The 15,840-nt window shown below is 43.9% G+C and overlaps 1 protein-coding gene across 5 annotated transcripts in view; it reads right to left on the bottom strand.

Moving 5' to 3' along the window:
* Positions 1-15,840, bottom strand: part of sdk2b (sidekick cell adhesion molecule 2b) — a 276,603-nt gene that overhangs the window by 86,885 nt on the left and 173,878 nt on the right. For all 5 annotated transcript variants that reach the window (XM_084341902.1, XM_084341903.1, XM_084341900.1 and 2 more), the window contains exon 2: positions 2,189-2,348. In XM_084341902.1, coding sequence (XP_084198028.1) covers positions 2,189-2,348 — 160 coding nt within the window. The remainder of the gene's footprint in view (positions 1-2,188; positions 2,349-15,840) is intronic.

Here is a 15,840-nt window from a genome sequence, read left to right as displayed (position 1 = left end):
AGCTCTACCCCTTTGAGGCAGTATTAAAATGGAGCCCAGCAGATCCTACCTGGTGGCAAACAAAACAAAAAAAGCACCTTAAAAATGAACGACGGGGCAACGATCAATATGTTTTCTAATTACACCATGCATAACTGCACAATCATGGACTGCCTCGGCTTCAGCTGATACATAATCAATGCCGGCGGGTAAAATATGTTGTATTAGATGCATCATTTTCTGCTTGCCCGTTCATCAGGGAGCACGTTCTACGCTGTGGATATCTTTGTCAATTTATTCAGGGGCCAACTCCTCCTCCTACGTCACGCCTGAGCACCTCGAGTCGAAAACACTGTACACACACTTTGCTTCTACATGCAGGATCCTGTGCAGCCTTCGCTCGTTCTATCACCCAATAGCACAGTCAAAGATGCCCTGAGGCGCCACAGAAAGTGGTGTTGTGATCAATTGTTCTAACATGTGTGTGTCACTTCTGCCCTTCCTACCCCAATGTTCCCACTCTGGTCTTATCTGTCTCCAGAGTCTGTCAGGAGACAGGCCCGACTCCATCAACAGGGCTGATGTTGCTCGCACATTCACCCTCTGTCGTTTCCACGTACGCGCTCCTTCTCACATACGACCACGACGGTACAGCTAAGATCAGCAAAGTGTGTGTCGGAGAGCCTTCCTTCACTCCTCCCCTGCTTCATTCACACTGCCGTCTGCACACATGCTGCACAGACACACCGCTCTCTGCGATAAGAGCAATGTTTGTCACATTACAGATCTTCCAGTTACCATTAAAGGCGGTTTATCTCTCGCCCTGACCCTCATTCACTCGCTTTTTCGCTTGTGCGCCTTGCCTCTCAGGAGAGAGTGATGGAGGTCAAGGAGCCACGAGGGTAAAGCAGAGAGGCAGAAGCAAAAAAAAGAAGAGAAAGAGAGAAAAGGCAAGGCTGCGAGAGCTACGTCTTTATTTAGTAAGATATTCTAGGATGTGTAGAGAAAAGTGTACATGCAGAATACTACACTGCACTACAGGGCCAGAGAGCGAACGGTGAAGGCTGAAAAAACGCCGTTAAGTTTGGAGTCTTTACCTTAATTGCGCAGATAGAAGCAGTTCAGTCACGATCAATTGGAAATGTGGTGTTTAATTTGAGGTGACGGACGCAGAGAGCAGCCGTTAAATTATTTGTTTTCTCCAACTTTGATTTTTTTTACAGCCACGGGCAATGATTGACTGCTGCTCGAGTCTTCATAACAGTGGTGCATATTATTCATCCTCGATTTACTTTCAATGAGAAATACTCTTATTTCTCGTAGGCTTCACGGAGCAGCTGGGAAACCAGACCTAATTAAAACATTTAGTAGTTTTGTTATTGTAAAGATACTCGGGGCTCATTCAGCCAAGGAAATTGATTAACTGATGTTTTACACTGATGTTAATTTTGCGCTCATGATATTGTCCTTCGTGCCTTTTGATAAGATTCAATGCTTTTATTAAGGGCTCTTGAAAAGAGGAATAATCAGCAGTCCAATTGCTTCATAAAATGATGTTAAGTTACTTAAAACTACCAAAAATATTAGTAGTATTAGTAGTAGTACAGTAGTACTGCACACCTTAAACCTGTTTGAACTACAGTATTACTGCAGTGTTACATCCGGACACTATTTTTTTTGCTTTCTGAATTGTTCAGTAGTAAACAGTGATGCATGATGAACATCAACCTGATGAATAAGCTTTATATTGGTATCAGTGAAATCATAGCCAGTAATGGAGCAAAGAAGTGCATCATGAGCTCGATGCATTCAACATGTCGAACTGATGCGACTGGGTGGAGCCACATGACCACGGGTTAGTGAAATATCGGTTATCTTATCGGTATCGGCCATGAGAAGCAGGTAAGTATCGTGTTATTGGGATTGGCTGTAAAATCCATATGCTGCATCCCTCGTAGTAAATGTAGAGTTAAAAAAAAAGGCCAGGTAAACCGAGAACTGATTAACATGTCAAAGCTTTATGACTCAATGGGTCGAGGCCTACATGAGCAGATAAGGTTGAGTGAACATGACAGCACTGCGTATATAATATTTAAAAAAGTGATATTGTTATTAATCTGACCAGATGTATTTGTGTACGCTGGCTTTGTATTAATTTATTGGACCAATCGTTGTAGCCGTCAATCAGATGTATTCAGTCTGACTCTACCTGTACTCCAGTGAAAAGCGGGTCAGCTCTGTGGTGTTGTGGATCCATTTGAACTCCAGTGGCCAGCTTCCCTCGGCCATGCAGGTCAGCACCAGCCTGTTGCGCTCCAGGTGCAGCTGGCTACGCACCGGCTCCGTCTTGAAGTAGGGAGGCACGTCATCTGTAAAGAATAAAGAAACTGAGTTAACTGAAGTTTTCCTCTTTTTTATTTTTTTATTAAGACATCACGCTGCTCAACCGAGCGATATCAGAAAATACCTCAAAAAAGCATCCGAATAAAGAACACCCACTCTTGAATCCCACACATATCCGTGAACCCGGAGGCACGAATGTGCACATGAAAACACAGACTAAAGACTGACAGGAAAAGATGTGTGAGCTTTGGGGATGAGAAAGAGAGCGGAGCAAATTTATTTCAAGGCAACTTATCTTTCATCCTGATAAGGTGGGCACAGATGAAGAGCAAACATCAAGTTGTCAAACTACTGAAAAACATCAGAATGAGACTTGAACAGAACCGCACTCGGCGCTCACATCTATCTGACTGTAACAGATTGTCGATGGTCAGATGCTAGGATCTCACGTAAGACAAAAGCAAACTCTGCTGTGTTTGATTATCACTGGCGTGTAAACACCAAGCTGCCACACTCCAGATGGAAAACCTTTTCTGAACGTGTCCCGTTCGGCGCTACCTAATCCCTCGCTGCTTGCGTTGGGGTGATCTCGACGCGCTCTGGGAGCGTCAGAGTTGTCTGGCTAACAGGGACGAGGAGAAGCAGAGACATCCAGTCATGATAGATTGCTCCTGCGTCTCCTGCTCTGTGTTTGTGTACTGGTAACTCATTGGCACGGCGCACCACTTTCTCCTCAGAGCAGACAGGAGGGAAGCGAAGCCGAGGAGGAGGCATGAAATCCTTTCACCATTCGTTCGCCTCCACTCCGTTTCGCTTTGTCTCTCGCTCCTTCTGTGTTTTCTCGAACGCGCTCCGCCGAGTGTGAAGGAACGGATTGAGGAACACCAGCGAGAACGTCTCCACAGGCTGATGCACACGCTGAGCGCGGCAACACACCGGTATTTCTATCTCAATCACCGAAAGCCTCGTGCGCAGCCTGTCAAGGTCCCTCGTGGTCCTAATATCTCACCCTTGATAAATGATGCAAAAATGGAGAGCTTACTTGATGATCATTGTAAATATAGAACACATTAATTGGATGGTTGGATAATATAATTATCAAATTGACTGATAATCAGGCATTGAAATTAAACTGTCAAAATGATCTATGGTCCTGATATTTTGTTCTTCAATTTTGGCTCCACAAATCCACTGGAGGTAGACTGATAAGCGGAGGAACGAAGGAGGAAAATAAGGGATGAAAGTTAAATAGAGTGAGAGAGCGGAGATGATTTACAAGCTTTTCACTTTCACTCACAGATTCAGATTTGTTACCGAGGCTTCGAGGAAGTACACGCTTAGTTTGACGAGGAGATTGCTCCGTTGTGTCAGGTATAGAATCGTATCACGCAGGTACGCAACGTAATGAAACATCCCGAGTTTGCAGCTCTGAACGCTCCCATGCTGGCAGACTTGGCAATTCTTCTTTATGCTGCTGTTGTAATTTCTAGCCGACTCTCACTGATAAATCCTGAATGGTTTGATGAAAGCACTGGAGACAACTCTCAGTAAAAATGTACTAAGTGCTGTCAAGAATATAATTTTTTCGATTCATATTGTTTCAGATAGAAACAGTTTCAATACTCATTGTTCAGAGTATGGACGCACCGGTACATGCTGTGCTTTCTCGCTCTCGCTCTGCTGCAGTGCCCACACAGCCCCACCTCATCTCACTCACTCATAGTGCTTCTTCTCCTCGTCACTCGTCTCACTCGCTCTGCTTTGTCACAGTGTTAAAACTCATTAAAGATGGAAAATGTAGAGCATCCACGACCGGTTTCTGGTTGACAGCAGGAGGGCCGCTTGGTAATACTTTGCATTTGAAGTGAATGAACGAGGGATCAGTGACGATAAAGATTCTAGCACAGTGTACATTACAAACACCACAATGACTCACCCTGGCACAGAAAAATTTTAAAAAGCAATTTGTGTGATGGAAAATATTCGGACAGACCTCAGTGTCAACGGATTTCCACAGAAATATACATTTGACTAATGAAATCCTTAGTTTCAGCTGATGTCCAGGTCAAAATGTGAGAAAAGCTCATCAATTTGGTCTCACAACATCTACCACTGTGTGACAAACACCACAACGAGTCCCTCAACAATCACGTCAAGGACAAAATGTGAGTCTCAAAGCAGCTGGAATACAATAAAGATGGTAACATAGCTGATATTAACTTGATTATGTTATATGTTGATCATGGAAATGGGCTTTTTGGGGTCCAGGGAGAACTTATTGGGCCTCATTCACAAAACGTAAATGACCAAAGTTGTTGGCGACAGCTCCCATTTCTACACCACTGAAGCATTAAACAAGACGGCCCAGTAAACTGCTGTTGATGATGATGTGCTGGCCTGTCGTCGGCCCAACAGCCATCTGTAATTCTTGAAGCTAAGCTAATCCCCCTCAGAGCTATCAGACATGAGGAATCTCAGACAGCTGAGTCTCAGTAGATAGGAAAAGGACTTTAGGACTTTGACTGTGGTCACAAGTAAATTCATTTAGATGCTGCCGTGCCCTCAACGTAGCGTCAATTTGTCCCTGTGGTATCGACTACCGATATTTTCCAAGGTATTATATTGATGTTTAAATTCCAGCACACACCAGCACCAGCACCAGTAACTGCAGCCTCCAAAAGTTGAATCAACACCTCTTTAAATCAGATGTTGTGTGGTTTTAGGGAGGTCGACCAATGAACTGGGAACTGATGTACTTCAGAAAACGTATGAAACAAACAGATGGATGTTTACATACACACAGAGCTACATGAAGAGATATTACAAACATATTAGCAGTTGTTCGCGGTTCAAAAGTGCATGACACATCTCGATAGGTCAACAATGAATATTCATACATACCAGCATCTCCTCAATGCATATTCATAAACAATACTTTGATTGAACTGAGCTGCAGCGGCCTGTATACCGAATAAATATTTATAACAAACAGGAGACGACGGAGGAGACTCAATAAAGCACCACACAGTATTGATCTGTCGGATTCAACTCACATCACTACCTTGCATTTTCAAGTTGGAAATTGTGCCCCTTGCCATCCCGACTGCGCTGCGTTCTGTTAAAATCTGATCCCTTAAGCTAGTCAAACATGAAGAAAGCCCCCCTTCACAGCAGCGGCATCAGAAAAAGCAGAGCCAAAACACAGACACGGCTAATCAGAAAGTCACACTGTGAAGTGAAGTCTCTGTCAGTGTGAAGAACGAATTCACAATGAAGCGGGCGAGGAAAAAGGGAAAACTCGGGTTAAGCGATATCAGAAAAAGAACTAGTGAAAATGATATATGAGAGAGCGACCGGGAAGACGGAGGGCTTAACGGATGCAAACGAGAGATAAAATGTAAAATAGACTCTGAGGTGCCTTTAGAGTTGGAGTGCCTGGGCATTTCCCAAAGCGGTTTGGGTTAATTCTGTGCCTGGAAAAGAGGAAGATAGGGTTGCAAAAATGAGGGGAGATTGAGATGTGCAATGGTGATTGGAGATGGCCGAGACTAATTGTTCCCTGGCGATGTGCGCTTTTGCTTTTATCTAAGATGGGGGAGATAAAAGAAGGGAACGAGGGGGCAGGCAGAGGAAGGAGGGAGACGGGGAGGGAGACAGACAGCAGTGCAGTGAGAAGGGAGAGAAGGGGTTTGCAAACAGGCTATCACCCGCACACAGACGCTCATTTACCCACAGGAAGTTGCCAGACCAAAGAAAAACATTGATCACTGATGAGTATCTCCAGTAGTAACTCTCATTAGGAAGTCCATGAGAGCTCATCAGCGATATCTAACTGTGGAATCAGCACAAGCAGCGGGACAAAAACCACTCCGGGGACATGAGAGACAGAAAATACACAAGAGATGCTTTCAAAATACAACAGCTACTACTGCTAGTAGTAAGATTTTTCAATTTTCATCGTCCATTAATCTTTCAATCATTTCCTCAATTAAACGATTAGTTGTCGGATCTTTAAAATCTCTAGAAAATGGCGCCCAAGCCCAAGATAACGTCCTCAAATGTCTTGTTTTGTCCACGACCCAAATATATTAACTATGATAAAGGTGTAAAGAAACAGGAAAACAAATCACATTTAACGAGCTGGATTCAGAGAATTTTGAGACATTCGATCAAATAGCATTTGGAAACTCTCTAGAAGAGCGGCATGATTCAATTATTTTATCCCCATTCAAGTTAGCCGGACGCTAAAGTGGAAGTTAACCAGCTCGGTCGGCGGAGGTCTCCAGTGTGCACGCTCACAATGTCGAGTCATTTCGGCTTCATGTGCTACTGAGCAGCTTTCATAGAAATGAATGGGACTTTGCCTCCATGGCTGTGTCCAGGTGTAGTTATAACATCCTTGGTTGGCCTAGCCGAAGCCAATGACGTGGAACATGCTAGAACAAACAATCCGACTCAATGGACTTGGCTACAGTAACGTTAGCTACTGTTAGCTTCCATGCTGAATACGTTAGCCAGAAACACAAAAAACATTATACAAGTTCAAAACGTGCACATTTCTCTCAACAATGAACAGCAATGAAACAGGACAAACTATGAAAAATAAGTTTACACGGAAGAGTGAGGGAGGAGCGAATAACCGACCAGCTCCCGGCTTTCTTCTTAACTCTCGAGAGCGCTGCGATATCCGGAGGTATTACCAACAGATCGATGCACGATTCACCCACACAGAAAGGGATCTGCTGCATAACCCATTTACACCACTGCCTATACATTATTTAAAGTTACCGGCACTACAACAATGAAACTATATGTCCTAAAGATGGAGTACTGTATGAAAAACCACCATTTTCTGAACATTGACAATTATTTTTTATCTAAGAGCGAATTATTCTTATGTATAACACAACCAGAAGGAATATTTAACAGTTGACACAGATTGAGAAATTAATCAACTATAGGTGATACCATACGAGTGACTGGAGGTTCGGCCACATTACCTTCACCCCCTGCAGCACAGCTGTCAACCATGGCATAAAAATTGCAGAGTCACACCCATAATGAAGAATAACTTATTATGCACTCTCCAATCAATGTGAAAAACAAAACCGAACTCAGCTCCCACCATGCAACCGTGTGCTTCCTGTGAAACACAAAGCAATTATTGTGTGACAGAGACCCCTCATTTGCATACAGCACAGCTCACGGCAGAGGACGCTCCCCGGGGCCACGGCGCAGGTCGAACCTCGACGCTGGGGCGTGTGAATATGTGTGTATGCATGAGCGGTTGCAGGTTAGTGTGTCAGACGGACGCTCGCAAACCCAGTCTGCAGCACACAGTCAATTAAATCAGGTCCCTCATTAATGAGAACAGTGCCAGGTACAAATGCCTGCCCCGGGGTGAGAATTCATAATTGAGAAGAAGTTGGAGAATTCATTTCTGAAATAACAAGAGCTGTAGATATTTCTCCCCATTTCCGTCTTTAAAAAGGTCAAAACAACCCCTTTAAAACCTCCTTAGCGCCATCGGTCTTTAGGCTCCAGTGTCACACATGATATTATAGAAAATAAGGTTGCGCACAACAAGCTCGGCACATCTTTCAAAGAAAATAATCAAGCTAACAGATGAAGAAATACTTTAAATTCAATCAGGTTCTTGCAGCGTTCGAACCGTGAAATCTTCAGTTTGTTTTCATTTGCTCACTGTTGCTTCCTGACTTTAGGCGAATCCTCTCAGATGAGTGATTTATGCCGCTTTTGCATGATAATGAACCTTTGACCTCAGATAAAGGTTGTTTTTACGCCGTACTCGGGATTGTGTCTGGATTTTCTGTCATGGCGAATAAAAACACATTAAACTGAGGGCAACGCCGGCTGAATGGTGGCGAGATATGTCGAAATATTATCAGTTTAATAGTTTGTGTTCCTCGTCCGCAGTCAGAGAAATAACCTCTTATAATTATTTATGAAACCACATTTTTAAATTCACCTGAGTCCTCCTCAATATGTCTGAAAACTCGCCAGCGTTGCAGGTGACAGTTTTCTCAGCTTTAGCGAGCCTAATGCAAACCACATGGCTGAGTTTTCACAGATAAGTCGGGCTGTCTGCACACACACACACACACACACACACACACACACACACACACAGGCACAGGCTGCTTTCCAGTTCCCAGAAGGCTGTGGTGCTGCAGTGGCAGCCATGAGTAGCAACCTCCCTCCTAGCTCAATCCTCAGGGGCCCGGTGCTCCTGGACACAGCATACATATTTCAGCTGCAGCCCGGGGGCCCCACACATCCAGACACACACACACACACACACACACACACACACACACACACACACACACACACACACACACAAACAGGTGCATATTATACTTTTATTACGACTGAAAACTTCTACGCCAGCAGACGCAGACGACTACACTTCAACTACAAATGTGTTTCTGGACGTGACTGAGAGTTGGTTCCTGTCCATGTCTGCAGATTGTGTGTGTGTGTGTGTGTGTGTGTGTTTGCCATTTTGTGATGCCAGGTGTCTAAAACGTGTGTGTTTGTGATGCTGATGAGGATGGAAGTTTGCTAGTGGTCTGACTGAGCTGCTAATGGCCCCGCTGCGTGTGAAAATCTGTTCTACTGTCTGTCTTTATTTAGCACACTGGTCTGGCCCTCTTGCTGAGTGTATGTGCTTTAGTGTGTGTGTGTGTGTGTGTGTGTGTGCTTGTGTGTGTGTGTGTGTGTGTGTGTGTGTGTGTGTGTGTGTGTGTGTGTGTAAGCAGGATGGGAAATGGAGGAGCTCCAAATTGTGCCAGTGTATGTATGTCAGCACAGAAGCGTGCAGTTTGTGTGTATCTGTTGTGTGTTTGTTTGTGTGTGAGGGTGTTTGGCAGACGTGTTGGTTCGGTGTGTGTGTGTGTGTGTGTGTGTGTGTGTGTGTGTGTCTGTGCTGACTGAAATTTTACTCATCCCTAAGAGACACTCAAACCAAGGCCAGCTGCTGATTTCACTAGTCTGTTTCCATACAGAGGACACACACATATACGGCACGCGGCTCCTACAGACCCAATCAGCTGTTCGCCATTCCGTTCACACACACACATCCATAACACATCCGCACACACACACACACGAGGGCGCAAACACACACACACATCTTGCACTAGTACACAGCTTTTGGCACATCTCCAGCGCATTACTGTTTGCCCTTTTTGTTCCATTCATGGCTCAGTGACGCCTCCATCTCCTTCTCCTTTTTCCTCCTCCTCCTCCTCCTCCTCGCCTTCAGCACTGCATTTCCCATGAGACCATGCTGCCGGGCAGTAATCTCTGCTCTTGCTGGTCTTCCAGCGCTGCAGGTCCAAAGACCCTTTGCACTGTCCAGGAGATGACTCTCAGCGGGCGAGGGAAGATGACCAAGCCAAGGCCACGAGTTCATTAGTGATATTTTTTTTTTTCCTCATGTCTTTTTATTTGCCTTTTTTATACATCCGTTTTTAAAGGTTTTTTTTGGATTAAGAGTTGATCTGGTCAGACGAAAAAAAAAAAATATGAGGGCGAACAAGATAAGGAAAAGAAAAGAAGAAAAAGTCTACGTATGTAACAAAACGGGTTTCTTTACCTCCCCAGAGCATGGACCAATCTGAGAAGGTTGCAGCAACCTGCAATGCGATGAGGTGTAACAAGTAGACTTTCATTTGTTTTGAAGAGCTGACAAGCTGAATTATACACACAGGTACACTTAATTGAGATTTTGAGCGCAGAACTTTTACTTGTAACAGAATATTTCACAGTAATATTGCTACTTTTACTTGTGTCCTGTATAAGGCTCATTCAGGTCTATATAAGGTTGATTACAATGTTTAATGTCCAAAAAACACATTGCTGCAGCACTTCTATTCATCCTCAGTGCCTGTCTCTTTAAGGCCCCTCCTGCTCTGATTGGTCAGCTGTCACAGGCACGAGAAGGCTCACGCTCAAATCACTCAGATTTCTATCCCCTCCTTTGTTCTCGCCTCCTGCAGCGTCGTGGATATGACAGCACTGTCTGGCCACGATCAATCAGAGCAGCTCCAACATTAAAAAGCGTCTACCTCTTTAAACGGCCCGGGCGAAGAGAGGCGGCGGTCGTAAATCTTTGAGCTAACCTTTAGCCACGACACGCTAAGCTCTCAGCTTGGATGCTTACCTTTATCACTTGCCCCACAGCGATCCATTCCCCACCTCCCAATAATGACTTGCAAAGCTAGACTAAGCAGCTAATGCTGTGAAACAGAGCTGCACAAAGACAAAAAAGTTTGAATACACAAGTATGTGAAAGATTATGTACTGTAAAATGAAAGAAAATATGATTAAATGTATGCCAATACATGCCTCTCCTTTCCTTTTACTTTTGCGTAATTGCCTTTTTTCCTTCCAGACGTAAATTTGTATATGTGTGTTTAGGAACGTGTGTGCGTTCGCCTGCTCAGGAGGAAGCTGGTTTAATTTCCCACAAGATCCAGAAAGAAGAAAAAAATCTCCTTAGTGCTGTGAGTGTGTGGTGCACAGTACGCTGAGCATATTATGCTATTATGTTTATGGAGGCAAATCAATTCCTGTATTATGGGACACAATAAAGCTCGAGAAGCATCTCGTGTGTCGGGATCATATGGCTCAAAAATCCTGCACGAAACATCCCCGCGAGAGAAAAACCTTCCCTCTGCCCCCGCTGAGGTCCTCATAAATGAGAACAGGCAGGATTTAAACCCACATCTTCAATCAGAAATTAAACATACTGCGAGATTTTATTCATATTCATGGCAGAGGAGATTTTTAGATCAGGTGAAGTGAAAAATTGGGGAATTTTAAAGTGGTAATTGTGTGTGAGGAATGTTAGGGCTTAGTATAAGATGTTATGAAAGACTTTCAGACTCACGTACCACCGCTGCGGCGTAAGAAAATAAGTGCAGTCAGAGGAAATGAATGAGCGAACGCACAATCGGCACACACGTACAACTGCACAAGGCGGTACGCATCAGTGACCTGGCTAACCCCCCGGCTTAGGGATGGGGTGTGTCTGCAGTCCACCCCTGGCCTGCTGAAAAATTAACGCAGTTGAACAATGTTCTTCAGTGCTCAATAATGTATGGGCAGGTTACAGCAGGGGGATGACAGGCAGACGAAGAGAAAAGAGAAAAGAGGAGTCTACTTTTCTTTCCTTCACTCCGTCTGTTGACTACACCGGCTGGAAAGGAAACGGGCATGCACTCACACACACACACACACACTCGAACTTATCGAGCCAAGTTTATAGTTCAACGTGATAATGAACTGAAGAGAGTGTTGCTCATGTGTTGATGACATGTCAGCCACAGAATAACACATTTCTCGCTCGTCTTGGCCCGCCACTCGTTATTTGTAAGTCAGCCAAATCACGAGGAATGGATTTATTAATCATCAGAGCGCCGTATTATCAGTTAATACTCTGTAAACACAAACCTTTGTGCAAATATCACTGATATTTGGAGAGCTGCCAAATGGCAATCCCACCCCACCAGATGGGCGACTTATTCAGCGCCTACAGGTGGATGCAGCAGTGTCGCAGAGCAGGAACCGCCTTGTGCGTTTGATTTGGTCTGAAGAGACGCCTCAGACCGTCTGAAATGGTTCGGAGGCTTTCCATGTAAAAGTTTAAACGAGGAAATTCCTTATCCTGGATGTAAGGCGGCACTGCAATTTGGTAAACACTCAGCTGCCACAGTTATAATTACAAATCCGGCCTGTGATTTATACCAGGTCAAAAAAGTTACATATCAAGTCTTTAAGCCTTTTAAATTCTTTCCTGGACTATAATTTAAATTGATTCGAGAGGACACTTGCTTTAAAAGTGAAAATTTGGAGATAATAGTCTAAATTGTCGCCACTTACCGCCACAAAGGGAAGCCAATTAGCGCAGGTCAACATGCACAGCATTTGATAGCTGAGGTAGTTTGGAAGAGAGGCCATTATGCAGAAACTCTCCTGATTCAACACTTGATCATTGTGGAATACGGCGGGGAGCGAATTTCACTGCATGGCCTTGTTAGAGAGTTTTTAATGTACTAGAATGGGACTTTCAGTCGGTCTTTGTTATTAACACGTAGCAGCTGTTTGTTGGATAAAAGGGGTCCAGAAGCTTCAATAGATGTCGTTTTAATTCATTCATTTCTGATGATGTTTTCTTCTCGTCTCTTCTTCACCAAAATTGTCATGTCTCTTCTGTTGGTGTTTCTTTTTCTCTCGTGTCTCTTTTAATAAAGACACAAAATGCACCCTGTCTGCTGGATGTCATGCATCCCGTTATGTAATTGCAAAATAGCTGCTGAAGGAGTGTGTTGCTGCCACGACGGCCCTATTATTCGGCTCAGGGGCTGTGTGCTTTGTGCTAACGTTCGTTTCTGAAGGAGTGTGTTGCTGCCATGACGGCTTTATGCTTCGGCTCAGGGGCTGTGTGCTTTGTGCTACTCGGCTAGCGGCTGAGTGACAGCGTGTCACCGCTGCTGCCTCTCGCTTATCTTTGGCTGAGAGTTAAGTGCTTAGTGCTACTGAGTTAGCTAACTGCTAAACAAATGGCTGTGTACTGTGACTGAGCACATCGTTGTAATCGCTACCCATATCTAACTACCTCATGTGTCACTCACAATGCTGCTGTCGAGCTAGCGTGTCAGTATTGGGAGATTTTTGCAGCAATTTCTCTGCTATTCATGTGCGACTAGCTCGCTAATAGCTTTAGCGATATATCCATCTAACCATGTGGAAGACTCGAGTCATTCGTCGAGAGATAGTTGATACTTGGTTTATCGATGCTGTCTGGATGAACAGATTTCCAACAAATACAACAAAACTTACCAAGCCAAGCTTAAACATGTTTGTGTTTTTTGTGTGTGCATGACTATCCATACATTTGATTGCTTGTGTGTTTTTCGTATATATAGTATGCCTCCATCAGTTTATTTGTGCACAGACATGCATGCTCTAATGCAAACAGCGGGTGTACACTCACAAGTAAATGTCTTTTCTGCACACACACACACACACACACACACACACACACACACACACACACACACACGGTGTGCCGCTGGGATCTTGACAAAGTCTCCACACAAACGGAGCTTCATGCGCACACACGTCGCCCACCTCATCCATCTCATCCCTGTCTCTGTTGGCGGCTTTCTGCTCATCGTCTGACGCTCACACTGCGACAAAGGCATATACATATAAACAAGGAGACCCCCCTCTGTCCCCTTGCGACACAAGCAAACACAGACACACACACACACACACACACACACACACACACTCTAAGCCACCGCTTCACCTCCCCGGGATAAATGTGATCAGTGCGCCGTCCCCTTTGTACTCACCTAATGAAGGGCATGTCTTAATAAAGCCATGAGAATGGATGGGGCTGGTTTCACTGCTCAGCAAGCCAATTAGCTCCTTCTTACCTTCTGCCATACATTTCTCTTTGACCTCCTGCCGTGTTCGCTCACAGTAATCATGCTTGGTTTACCCCCTCGCTATGCTTTCCCCTCTGATTGCTTCCACTGAGAACCTATTTCTAAGTGTTTGGAGTTTTTCAAAATGGAGCGGATGCAGTAGTTATGTAGACTAAACGCTGTGTCGTGTCAAGCTGTGTTTTTCTTTATCCATACTTCCCTTCATTATAATATTGTGTGAAGAAAAGTCATTTATTCCTCCCTTGCTGTGTTAGTCGAGGGGTCTCAACTTCTGGTCAAGGTGTTTAAATACTGGCAGAAAAGCTCTGCTGCAGTCTTTCATGCTCCTGCAGGGGTCAATGTTTGTTCCCTTTGTGTTCAGGGTTTTTTTGTACTATATATGAGCACAGAATAAAGGCCAGTGGTGGCTATTCAGAGGAACCATAATCTTTCGTTAATGAGCTTTCAATTTTGGTATTATTTGTGATCCGGCCACAGTATATTGTGCCGGTACACCCAGGTCACAGGGAGAGAAAAAAAAAAGTGGATAAAGCATGAAAGAGGAGGATGAAAGGAAGGAAGTGGGTTGGAGGAGCAGAGAGGCGATAACGCTCGAGGTACAAAAACATTCTCTAAACGCTAAACTGTATAATAAAGTCCAAGGATTAGGTTGCAGAGGGAAAACAAGGGTTTTATTTACATCACTGCACACAGAAACTCTTAAGCCAGAAGCCTTATTGGATGGGTATTAGGACTGGATGTTTTGTTGCGAAGAGGCTCACAGGCAGTGGGCAGTGAGCAGGGTGCTTCATACCAGTTTACTGTCAAATTATACCCTATACTCTGCAATCTGGCATGTAAAGCAGCAAACAAGTAGGACATAAAACTCTTGCGCAAAGAATTCACGCTCTTTCTTTCTTTCTTTTAACACGCTATTTTCAGAAAGAGATGAGATGGAGAGAGAAGAGAGAGGACAGGGAGGCAGCAGCTGCAATGGAAGAAAATGAAAGGTTTCTTTTGTATTGTGATGAGTGTGATGTATGTCTGTGTGTAATGTTTTGCACTGGCTTAATGGCTTCTAAGCACAGACTCACAATTCTCGCAACACTACAAATTATATATGATCTAGCTGTTTCCCACCACCTCCCAAACACACTCAGACTAAATGCTCTCTCTGATATGTCGGTAAAAATTATAATAACGATGATAATAATAACTGACACTGTCACTGGTGAGAAACACCGGCCTCATGTTATAGGAAGGTAAAACACAGAGAAAAGAAAGACTTTCAAGCCAATGTGGGTGAGAAGACATTAAAGCAGGTCCACCATATGTAAATGTAGCTGAGCAGGGGCCATTACAGTACGCTGAAGTGCAGTGTGACAAGTAGACAATGGGCACTAAGTCAGTGAATGGCAGTTACATAGCAACACCTACAGTATCTAAAGTTTGTTAAAAAGGACAAAATGTTCTTCTTTTTTAAAGGTTATATAGTCTCACTTTAAAATGCTCAAAAAATGGAAATTTAAATATCATCATCTCGATGACAAATGTGCAAAATCATGTGCCAATCTTGCAGTGTCAAACATTTAGATGGACTGTTTATATATGCTGTTTGTCCAGAGCACTTCACAATTTTAGCCTGACTTTAAAATTCACTCTAAATCTAAAGGACAAGTTCACCCAAAAATAAAAATTAAGTGTTTATCTTCTCACCCTCGTGCTGATAGAAGGTTGGTTGAAGTTTGAAAAAACATGCTTCGCAGCTTTCTCCTAAACAACTGAAGTAGACGAGGTTTCAAAACGCAAAAATACAACTGAAAAAGAAAAAGAAAAAGAGAAACATAAAATGGCTCCTACTGCTCGAGTTTCTGGAGGCCACGAAATCCCAAAATTGATTTGAAAAGACATTTACACCCTCGGCGTGCTGTCAAACTCGTGCAGCTCTCAGACGGGGTGGGTGCTAACGCAGCTATGGTGACGATTTCAGATTTGATGGAGTAAATTTTAAAATCCATTTGAGATCTCTTGGCTTCTACAGACTTGGATGATCTGT

Source organism: Pagrus pagrus, assembly GCF_965226575.1.
Source record: "Pagrus pagrus genome assembly, chromosome: 21".
NCBI lineage: Eukaryota > Metazoa > Chordata > Actinopteri > Spariformes > Sparidae > Pagrus > Pagrus pagrus.
The sequence above is the reverse complement of the archived record's forward strand: the minus strand, read 5'-3'. Positions and strand labels throughout refer to the sequence as shown.